This window comes from Alnus glutinosa, chromosome 4, assembly GCF_958979055.1.
Source record: "Alnus glutinosa chromosome 4, dhAlnGlut1.1, whole genome shotgun sequence".
Taxonomy (NCBI): Eukaryota; Viridiplantae; Streptophyta; class Magnoliopsida; order Fagales; family Betulaceae; genus Alnus; species Alnus glutinosa.
The window spans coordinates 10,026,276-10,037,833 of NC_084889.1; the positions used below are offsets into that span (position 1 = coordinate 10,026,276).

General features: G+C 36.5%; 1 protein-coding gene across 2 annotated transcripts; it reads left to right on the forward strand.

Annotated features, from left to right (window-relative positions):
• The first annotated feature begins 6,968 nt into the window (after nucleotides 1–6,968).
• On the forward strand, nucleotides 6,969–8,841 carry LOC133866731 (protein RICE SALT SENSITIVE 3-like). 2 transcript variants are annotated; one of them, XM_062303353.1, is made up of 7 exons: nucleotides 6,969–7,331; nucleotides 7,426–7,479; nucleotides 7,554–7,685; nucleotides 7,760–7,868; nucleotides 7,966–8,007; nucleotides 8,088–8,144; nucleotides 8,211–8,841. In XM_062303353.1, exons 1-7 carry the CDS (start codon nucleotides 7,189–7,191, stop codon nucleotides 8,751–8,753), a joined length of 1,080 nt encoding a protein of 359 aa, XP_062159337.1. In that variant the 5' UTR covers nucleotides 6,969–7,188; the 3' UTR covers nucleotides 8,754–8,841. The 2 variants fall into 2 exon arrangements, with proteins under 2 accessions (XP_062159337.1, XP_062159338.1); XM_062303354.1 differs by having other exon boundaries at nucleotides 6,971–7,331; nucleotides 8,220–8,841.
• The last annotated feature ends 2,717 nt before the right edge of the window (nucleotides 8,842–11,558 follow it).

Here is an 11,558-nt window from a genome sequence, read left to right on the forward strand (position 1 = left end):
TAGACCCGTTTATGACCCAAACCCGTTTAAGGTAGACCCAAACCCGCTAATTTCGTGTCGGGTTGTTGGGTCGTGTCAAAATTGCCAGCCCTACCGGAGATGGAGTGCCAGATCTGTCAAACCCACGCTGGTGTGCGTGGGTTTCCGACCGAATCTAGCGAGGTCGTCTTGGTTTCCGACTGGATCCGGCCGAAACCCACGCTTGGCATCTCTCTCTGGCCAGATACAGAGATAGATCCGGCCGGAATACTACGTATTCCGGCCGGTTATCTCTTCCTCTATCTTTCTCTATCGCCGGCCGGTGTGCGTGGATGACGGATCTCTCTTCCTCTCTCCTTCTTTGTCGCCGGCCGGCGTTTGAACAGTTTGAATATCTAAAAACTTATTCAAACCATATTAATCAGTTTTAATATCAAAAAACTAATTAATATATAAAAAAAAAATAGAAACATTAAAAAAAAAAAAAAAAAACCATCCAGAAATTTATTTAGCGACATTATATACTGGACGGTTTTAAATCGTCCAGAATTTGCTTTTTTTTTTTTTTTGTAGTGATATGAATATGTATGTAATAAATTAGAAAAAAAAAATGTATGTAATAATAATAAAAAAAATTGAAATTCAACTCATTTCAATGCGAGCTAAACTAGAAAAGTAATTGTTACAGCATGTTAAAGAGAGATTAATGCTTTAAAAGTCTTTCAATGAGACAATATGACATATTAGGATGGCATGACATCCAAAAAGCTTTTAGAGACACTTTATTAAATTATGTGTGTGCTTGTAATATCTTAAAATTAATCCATAGGTTTTCTAAGATAAAAATTGCTTTTGGATTTTCAATTTCGATGATTAACTCTAAGTTTTGTATTTTTTACAGATTGCTCATTTATTAACCTTTTCGATGTTTTCGTCCAAATAATTAATGGAAAGGTGGTCACGTGCACAAAGACACGTCAAAGGCACCACTTCACTATCTCGTGGCCAATTAGCCACGTCAGATTTGATTAAAAATTGATTTTGATTTTATTATTTACACAAATGAAAAAAAAAAAACAAAGAAAAGGTAAAAGAAAGAAAGAAGAATAATAATTTGAATAAGAAAGCAAGTATTTTTATAGTTGCTTTTGATTTATATTATAATTTTTGGATATTTTAAAATTGGGTTTAATACTATTTAGCCCCCTCAACTAACAATTATTTTTTATGAAACACTTCGAACTTACAAGTGTCATGATTTGGCCTTTCAAACTGTCAATCTGTTATTTTATTTGAACAAAATAAGCATCGCATATTTCATTACTTCAAAAAACCGAAACTTGATCCCAACAAGATTGAATCTAGGGACATGACTGTTCCCTAAGCTCAATGTTACTAACACTCATAAGAGTCTCTTCCGACCAACAAAGATCCACAATATTGTTTTAGGCCTCCTTTGCTAAGTAATGGGCTGCAGAATTACAATTTCGTGGGGTAGAAATAAATCTCACCGATCTGAAATAGCCATTATCTAAATGGGTATTCTCTAAGAAGTGTCCAATCCGTGATAAATAAGGTGGCTCTGTGTTAATTTTCTTGACCACTTGAGCAGCATCACCTTCAAAAATGACATCAAGGAACTCAACTTCTTTACTGAACTGCGTTGCAAATAAAGCTGCCATAACTTCAGCAGTCTTTGGGTCTGCATTCACCTATTTCGCCATACTTCTAGCCCCCAAGCATACACCATTACCGTCTCTAACAATCATTTCCAATCCAATCCAACCTTTATTCATGTTTAGGGAGGCATCCTAATTTACCTAAGTATTCCACCCACTAGGTGGGGGAGACCAAATAGCTTGCCTACTGCTACTTGACGTGCCCACTTCTTGTTGACAATCTAGCTCCTTCATATTGCATCTTTTGAACTCAGACAAGGAGCTGGCTGCCTCTTTGAAAACAGCATCAGGATGGGCAAAAAGACCATCAAAAACCTGGGCCTTTTTTCTAAGCCATATTCGTCGAGCAATCACAGCCATAAGATCAAGTTCTTCCCTGCTCAATTTGGTCATACAATACTCAAAAAGCATTCGGAAATTAGTGCCCTCACAAAAGCACTTTTGAAAACATGAGTTGCTACTTTCCCACACATCCCTTGCAGCTCGACAGGACCAAAGAGCATGAAGAATGGTCTCCTCATCTACAGACTACAATACAGCAGGGGCAATTTTTCTCACCTATTACCCTCTTGTGAAAAAGGTTAACCCTGGTAGGAAGTAGGTCATTACATGCCTTTCATATAAACAACTTCACAGAGTTTGGAACATCCAAATCCCCACGTTGTTATTATTTAGCCACATCCATCAATTTTGGCTTTTATGCTGGATGGAAAATTAAAGTTGACCAAAGTGTTCCGAAAATACCCATATTTTTACCATTAGAAAACCAAAATTACACTTTGTGTTTATTAATTAGTAGAAAAAGACTATATTATTTTTTTTTTAAAAAAAAGAAAAAAAGAAAAAAAAAGAGAGAGTTTGGAGCAATTTAATTATGACTATTCAATTTTGAATGATCATGATCATTCAATCTGATGGTTTGATCTAGACAATTGAATGCTTATTATGTAGATTCAGTGGTTGAATTTACTTAATCATCAATAAAGTAAACTGTAAGGTCAAATTACCTTTGATCTAACGGTTGAAATTAAATAATAACGATCTAATGACTATTATTAAATAATCATTAATAGTTATTTAATCTGATTATCAGAATTAAGTGTTTGTTAAAATAACAGTTTATGACTGTTACTTAAGTAGTTATGAACAGTTGGATTAACAGTTATTCAACACAAAACAAAAGTAACTACTGTCTAGTTCTTAAAAAGATAACAATTTTTCTTTTATCTTCAGTTCCTTTTCCTAATATCTTATGTATTTAAATTTCGAGTCTTTGCCTCTTTCTGTAATAAAAAATCTGAAAGTATTCTGGTTTATTTTTCGTTTATGTAAAACGAAATTAAACAAACAAAGGATTCTGAGCTCCATTGTATCTTGGAGAAATATTTACTGTAACCCTTTGCATACAGCTTTCTAGTCGGGGCAAATAATTTCTTGAGAAAAGTAATATTGTAATGCATCTTAGAAGCAAAGACAGAGGGAGGGGGGGGGGGGGGGGGGGGGGGGGGGGGAGGACAGAGAGACAGGTTGAGAGCCATTGGTTACAAATAGGGCTGGCAAAACGGGTCACCTGACACGACCCGTTAAGACTCGCGACCTGATTAAGCTAGACCCAAACACGACCCGTTTATGTTAACGGGTCGGGACTCCAAACACGATAATTTCACGGGTCACCCGACACGACCCATGAAACCCGTTTAACATAATGAGTCGAATCACGTCGACACGACCCGTTTAGCTTAAAAGTGCTTCTTCTTTTTCCTTTTCTTTTTTTCCTTTTTTTTTTTTTTTTTTTTTTTTTAAAAAAAAAAAAAAAAAATTATTATTATTATTATTATTATTATTTGTTGGGGGGGGGGGGGGGGGGGGGGGGGGGGCTTGTAGGTATTTATATGAAATCAGCAAGATCCAAAAAAAAAAAAAAAAAAGAAAAAAAAAAGAAAAGAGAAAAAAACAGAGATGCTTGAATGAAGCTCAATCATGAAGACATGAGCATTTACAAGAGAGATTAATATTTACAAATAATCAAATAATCAAATCATTTCATGTCAAAATGTTGTAAAAAATTAAAAATGAAAATCAAGTTAATCAACTATTTACTATTAACATATTGGATGCGACAAGGCGATTCGGCGGAAGAGGAATACACCGAGAGAGAGAAAGAGAGAGTGGCAGAGAGACGGGGAGAGGCTGAAGAGTGGAGAGCGTTGGCAGTCAGCACTCGGCGGAAAGCAAAGACTAGAGAGACTAGGAGAGAGAGCGTCGACTCGGTCACTCGAGTGGGTCCAGGCGTCCAGTCGACTCCAGCGGGACTGCAGGAGGAAGAAGAAGGGACGGTGGAGGCGCGGCGTGGAGCTGAAGAAGAAGAAATGGAAAAAGAAGAGAAGGGTGGCAGCCGAAGGAAAAAGGGAAATTTTGGAAAAAAGTTAGGGTTTTCACTTTTCAGTTTTAATTCTTTTGATTTTTGAAGTTTGAACTATTGTGTTTTGACTGTTTTTGAATTTCAGCTAAACAGAGTTAATTCGGTAATTCCCAATTTCTATTTCCCCCCATTTTTTTATTTAAAAAAAAGGTAAGAGTTAATCGTGTCTGGCGGAACCCGCCAAACTGATTTAAACGAGTCGACCCATTTATGACCCAAACCCTCTAATTTCGTATCTTATTCGTGTCGGATTATCGGGTCGTGTCAAAATTGCCAGCCCTAGTTACAAAGAGAGAGAAAGGTTTTTGCAGAGAAAACGAGAGGGGAGGGTGCCAGTTATAGAGATGGGAGGAAAAAGACTGGATTGACCTTGTCATTCTGGTGGTTTATAAAAAACGCAAGGGGTTTTTTTGTCTTTGAGTTAGTGTAAAAGGAAGAGTGCAGAAGACGAAAATATCCTTGCGTTTGAAATGGTTGAGCTTTTTTCCACCTTCCAAATTGATCGCAAGTTTTAAATACTGTACCAAATTACCAAATAATTTTATCAGTTAACCATATATTCATGTTAAGCTGGTTATGTTTTGATAAAAAAAAATATCGTCAAAAACTAGATAAATCATATCTTAAAAAAATTAAGTATTTTTACATAAAGAAGAGTGGAGGAAAAATAATACATAATTTGTAATAAATACAAGAAAGAAGTTAAAAATGAGCCGGCATTTTTTATTTTAGCATAATTCAATTTAACATTCTTTTAGCAAAGTTGGATGTGACACACCAAACTAACCATTGATTTATCTTTTTATTTATTTTATAAGGATTAATCCAAGAGTAATTCTAGATATTATTTTTTTATCTAATAATTGTCCAAAATGTTAACGTGACACTCCAAATCAACAATTGGATTTTTTTTTTTTATTATTATTTCATAGTGATTAATTCAATGGTTAGTTGGAAGTGACACGCGAACTTTTTTAGATGACTGTTTGATAAATTTATAGTATTTAGTATTTATTTTAATCCAAACTTTAATTGGGACTGACACGTCTACATCACTTAAATGTTGAATAAAATTATAGTGTCAAACATATATATATATAAAAGGATAGTAGGATGATAGTGGTGATATTTTTTTTTTACCATTAATTTGAGGTCCTTTAGCATGAAGATATACAAAACTTGATTTGAGAAACCAAAGTAAGTTTTGGCGACTTGCCCCTGCCCAAAATATTTTCTATTTTCGTCCCTAGTTGTACAAGCGGACAATTATTAACCGCTACTGTTCGCAAGTAGATAGAGTTTTAGAGTAAGTAAAAGCGGTTAATAACCTTATATATATATATATATACACACACAAACAAATTCATCAAAACTACGTCATTTTGAACTTTTGGTATAAGGTTTAATTTAGGTTTTTCTCTCTCTCCTCTTAGTTCTCACACTCAAGTTGCATTGCAGCTCTCTCACTATCTCAGGCTCTCTCTCTCTCACTCTCCACCTCCACTTTCTTGTCTCCAAGATTTCCAATCTCAGGCTCTCTCTCTCACTCTCCACCTCCACTTTCTTGTCTCCAAGATTTCCAATCCAAGCTCACCTCCTCTCTTTGAAGCCGCCGTATCCGCCACTCGCTCTTCGATCCCTACAATTCATTCACCTTTGATTTTCAAAGGAATGCAAGGTTTATTCAGTCAATCACTGTCTTGTTCAAGAGGAGCTTCTCTGGTCGCATTAACTTGGACATCGAGGATTTGGGCGATTTTGCGAGCATCTAGAATAGGGCAAAGAGGTTGGAGACATGTTACATATACATCTTTTGTACATTTTTTTTTTAATTTTTTTTTTGAATTAACCATTGGATCTATAGAATTTACATGTGAGTCTTTGTAGCATGTAGGTCGTACAAATCCAATAATTAATTTAGAAAAGAGATGTAAAAAAATATACAATAAATGTAATAATTTCTCAAGAGGTTGAGCCCATCTTGCATTGGTTTAGGAGAAAGAAGGGTCTATCTATAACACTGCCACGATATTGAATATTTTTTCATAATAATTAATGGGGCCAGTTGTTGTTGGCTTTTGTTGAAGTTTTAAGTTTTGCTTTGAATGCGAGAAATTTGTTGGGCATGGGTAAAAGGGTTGGAATGGTTTTTGATAGAATTTTAAGTATAACATTTTTTGCTAAAAGATAATTATGCTTTGTTTATAGTCATGGGGTGTTTACATTTTCTTAATTTGTTATTTTTAAGCTGTAACGTGGAATCATAATATGGATTTCATCTAAAACACAGGGCTTAAAGGAAAAAAAGAAAAAGAAAAAAGAAGAAGCACAAAACACTTCCAAATTGATGAAAATAAGCTTTAATAGAAGCCCAAAGAAGACCCAAAAGACTAAAAATAGCTTAAAAGACCGATTACCTTATATGCAGATATCGGATAATAACCACATTCAATAACTACGCGGATAGTGACTAGTAATCGTATTATAGGGATGATGATACCTAAAATTGATAATAGCATAATATGAATGTGGTTATTGCCAACAATGCATCCGCATCCGCATCCGCATGTACAACCTTACATGCTAGAATAGAAATTTTGAGAATATTTTACTTTTGTTTCGTTTTATGTAAAACGCAATCAAACTATATTAAAGATTTTTAAGCTCCATTTGTATCCTGAAGAAGTGTTAAATATGTTATAACCGGCATACCAATTGATTAGAATTGGTGGGAATAAATGACTTATGAAGGAAAGCGATTCATATATTTCTGCACCAAAACACCGTCCATCTTTATTCTGTTTTTTCTTCATTGCTATTACTTTTCAAGCGCCCAAGATTGCTTATCTTCTCAAGATGCAATGCAATGCTATGCTTGCGCCCCCAATAAACATATTGGTCCTACACTAGAACTAACCGAGAGGGGGGGGCTCTCTGATGAATTTGGAGAGTGGTTCCCACTTTTTTTGTCGTGTGCCACAACAATATCTCCCGTTTCTCTTTTCTGCTTAATTGTGATGGCCGGGAACTAAGATTGCATACATTATACAGTGGCAGTAGCTTTTGCTTCCCCCCTCTCCCTCTCTCTCTCTTTCTCTGTATGTGACAATGGAAAGTGGACTTCCCATGCTTAACTGTCTCTTACAGCACACACTTAGAAGCCTATGCTCATGTCCGGATTCTTCCAATTCTTCCAAGTGGGTGTACGCTGTTTTCTGGAGAATACTTCCCCGGAATTACCCTCCACCCAAGTAAGAAATGATTATGAGACCAATTGTCAAAGCCCAAATGCATGATTTTTTTAATGTTTCTACTGCGTTTTTAGATCACACTGGTTTCTTGCAGGTGGGAATATGGAGGGACTGCTCTTGATCGCTCCAAAGGAAACAAAAGGAACTGGTAAGTTACAAAGAACTGTGAAAACCCGTGTCCGAATTCTTGTTGCCAATTAACTGCGCGCCTTTTGGTTTCAGGATTCTAGTGTGGGAAGATGGGTTTTGTGATTTCTTAGAATGTGAACGAACTGGGAGTGGTTACATGAAGGGGAGGTTTGGAACTGATATCTTCTTCAAAATGTCTCATGAGGTGTACAATTTTGGAGAAGGGTGAGAGTTCATATATATTTTCAGAATGCTGTTGGAGAAAATGAATAAATAAGCTGTATGGTTTCTGTTTGCAGATTGGTGGGTAAAGTTGCAGCAGATAATAGTCACAAATGGGTGTTTAGAGATCCTCCAAGTGATGGTGATCCTAGCCTTATCTCCTCGTGGAATGTTTCCATTGAGCCTGTAAGGCAACCGATATAACTTTTTGCCAGTTCTTGTGTAAAATCCACTCCTTTTCCTTCAAAACCTGACATTTTTCTTGATTTCTTCCTCTTTATAGCAACCAAGAGCATGGGAGATTCAGTTCAATTCAGGCATTCAGGTTGGTACCAACACAAGTCAAAAATAGAAGAAGAGAATTAATTCCCACTATAACTTATTAAAATTCGGGTATTTTGACAGACAATTGCGATCATTTCTGTTAGAGAAGGCGTAGTTCAACTGGGATCATTCGATAAGGTATCTAATTAATCTGCCAGTTTCTCTCTTAATTCTTCTCCAAAATCTATATCAATTGGCTAATAGGCTCTTCAGATTGTGGAAGATCTCAATCTAGTGATCAGCATACAGAGGAAGTTCAGCTATCTACAGAGCATTCCCGGCGTCTTCACCATTCAAAGACCATGCCTTCCTATCCAACATCCGTACGTAATCAAACCCAGTATGCAGACGATAGAAAGCCATGAAACATCTCTCTCATTCTATAACAAGCGACAATTAACCAGAGTGAAGAGACTCTTCGGCGACAAAACAGAGGATTCCGATTCTCCCATAAAGTCGATCAACTTGGGCTGGAACACCCCACAAAACGGCATTGCAGGACAACCCATTTGGCCAATTCCTCCTCTTCTGCCCACTATGCCTTGCAGCCTTGGAGCACTCCTAGCAAAGCTACCTTCTGTGGCTCCATACTATAGCACCATTGAAGCTCCCGACACCGCTCTTCCGGACGACAATATCGACAGCTCGAATCAGAGAGTTCGGGTTGACAATGGTGGAATTCAGACAGCCAATATGAAACTGGAGTACTCTTCAAGGGAGGGAGAAGGCGCCTTAAATCTGAATTAATTAGGATAACCAAGTTGATAAAACTCTCGTGTTTCTTAGCACGTTAAAAGCACGTACTTTTTTTAATTATTCGTTTGATTGTGCACAACTTTGGCTTATTGTCCATGAAGCATTATATAACGCAATTAAGATAGCATCAATGCAATAACTTTATATTTCCTTCACGACCATATTGCAACAAAACCAAAGATGTGCCGAAAACCCCGACAATAATTAAAGGCATGGCATTGGTGTTTGGGATACATTTGCCAAAGTAATAACAGTATGCAATGATTGATACAATGAAAATAACAGATGGTAGGTTACTGTTCAAATGCAATCAAAACTGATGTAATTAAGCCCAGATTTTGTCGTCCATATGTATTGGCAATGCCATGACCTCATCGATGGATGATGGGTGGGGTGGAGTAGTGGCAATTGGCATGGTGGGGTTCGACTCCCACCGTCCATTCCTTTGGCCAGTAAAGCTCCACCATAAGGGCTGGTCCCCGGAGACAAATGGGAGAAGAAAAAGAAGAAAGATATAATTGAGTCTAGATGAAGTTGTAGGTGACATTTAGTATATATCTAGCCCCCCGACACATTGGATGGTCCCCAACCCTCTGCCCTTTGATCCTATTTGTGAGATAGTGGGACTGTGATTTTGCATGAGACATCAATTAATGTAACCCCAGCTGGGTAGAAGGCGACATATAATTAGGGCCGGCTATTTTTGACGCCACTTGCAAATTCTGCGCTTGTAAAAGTTATTGGGCTTTATTCACTCTTAAAAGACGCATTGAGAGAGGAGGGGACACTATAGCTTATAAAGTGACAAGGTGAAAGAAATCTTAGCGATTTGGGACACATTAACACGCCCCCTCACGTGTGACAACTAATGGCTAAACACGTGGACAACAACGGGAGGAAAATGCTCATCATCGCAATAAACCTGTGACTCTGATACCATGTAAAAGTCATTGGACCTTATTCACTCTCAAAAGACGCATTGAGAGAAGAGGAGACACCATAGCTTATAAAGTACCAAGGTGAAGAAAATCTTAACGACGTAGGATACTTTAACAGCACTAATCCAACACGTTATGATTTTGTATAATCAGAAGATTCGAGTCAATTAGGGTCGACCCGAATTAACCCGTTTGATAAACATGTCAACTTGTTTACCCATGCATGGGTGATGCGCATAGTCCGTATAAATTAAATTAGATTTTTTTTTTTTTTTTTAACAATTAAAAAACAAAACCTTAAAAGGCTAAAAAATTCATATACATGTCGAAACAAGTTAAACATGTCGTATTTGATCTGATCCAAAATGATCTATTTATTAATGAGTTATACGGGTCGGATCAGGTAACTCAAACAAGCCCTGTTTAATAAACAGATTATGCGGGTCGTGTTAAAGTTGAAGAACTTGAACCCATTTTAATCAAATAAATCGAATTCGAACTAACTCGTAAGTCAACCCAACTTGAACCCTACACCCGAACACGAAATGTCAAGCCAACATATAATGTTAGCCTGGATGTTCCCGTAATTGCATAATAATATCATAATATCATATTTTATTTAATTTGATAATTTCCTGTTTCAATAAACCAACCAGACATTATCATTGTTTGAAGGAAGAATCCACTGCAACAAAACCGATTTAAGTGGACCACTGTGTTGTCTCTGTAGGTCACTGTTTAGTGGTTGATATGTGTTTCTGTCTACCATAAATATGATGAATAATTCAACACAAAACAAGCTCGGATCAATTTCGATGAAGATTCCCATATTATTTACTCTTGTGGCATGATATAATTGGGACCCATTTAGTTGGAAACTTTCAGTACCAGATCTTTCTGCTGCTCATAAACTTATGGCCACAAGCAACAACTGTTACAAACTTAAGCTCCGTTTATTTCGTTTCTATTTGCTGTCGTTACGTCATTATAGGTTCTAATTAAGACAAAAGGCTTCGCTGGAGTTGTACAAGAAACCATATCATGTTCTTACTTTTTTCTTCTTTGTAATGTTCCTAAGGGGACTTGAAAACTCGAAGCAGCACCTCAACTCTTCACAAATCACAATTGTGACAACCAAACTCACGTCGGATAAAAGCAAAAGAAAGTAGAAAAACGAAATGCTCCTAACGGTGCTACCCTACTTGCAAGACAGAGCTGTGATGCTTCATACTAGAGCATACACACACACACATATATATCAGAAATGACTATTGCACAACAATTGTGCACATGTTGTGCAGGAGTTTAGACACATGGTATGGGACTCATGTGTCTATAATTGTGCACGTGTTGTGTATAACTGTTGTGCAAAAATCACTGCTTTATATATATAATGATACTAATTTTGAAAACTCTTTTAATAACAATGTGGATCCATGCTATATAGTACTGTTGAGATTTGGCTTCACTTTCTGTAAAAAAATTAAATTATATATCTTGTAACATTTTCGACAATGCAGATATAATTTCAATTTTTTTTTTTTTTAATGAGAAATTGAGAGAGTTATCCATAGTACTGTTATCCATTTCCATGATCGGAAGCATCCTTATGTTGGTAGTACTTTCTTAGATAATTGCTAGTACTCTCTTCTTCCATATCACGTGTTGTAATTTTTCCATTTATTGGGGCCCCCCCATATACAAAAATCGCTTTCTAATTTGGACGTGAAAGCAAATAATAGAAGAACCATTTTCATGAGTAACGACTCGGTAAAACAAGTAAATGTCTAATAATTGATTTTTTCTTTTCTTTTCTTTTCTTTTTTTTTTGAGAAAATTTCATACCTTTCATTAACAA

Coding starts and splice junctions, on each gene's coding strand:
- LOC133866731 (XM_062303353.1), top strand. CDS start 7,189: ATGGAAAGTGGACTTCCCATGCTTAACTGTCTCTTACAGCACACACTT. Junction 7,686..7,759: donor GTGTACAATTTTGGAGAAGG/GTGAGAGTTCAT, acceptor TTCTGTTTGCAG/ATTGGTGGGTAAAGTTGCAG. Junction 7,869..7,965: donor GGAATGTTTCCATTGAGCCT/GTAAGGCAACCG, acceptor TCCTCTTTATAG/CAACCAAGAGCATGGGAGAT.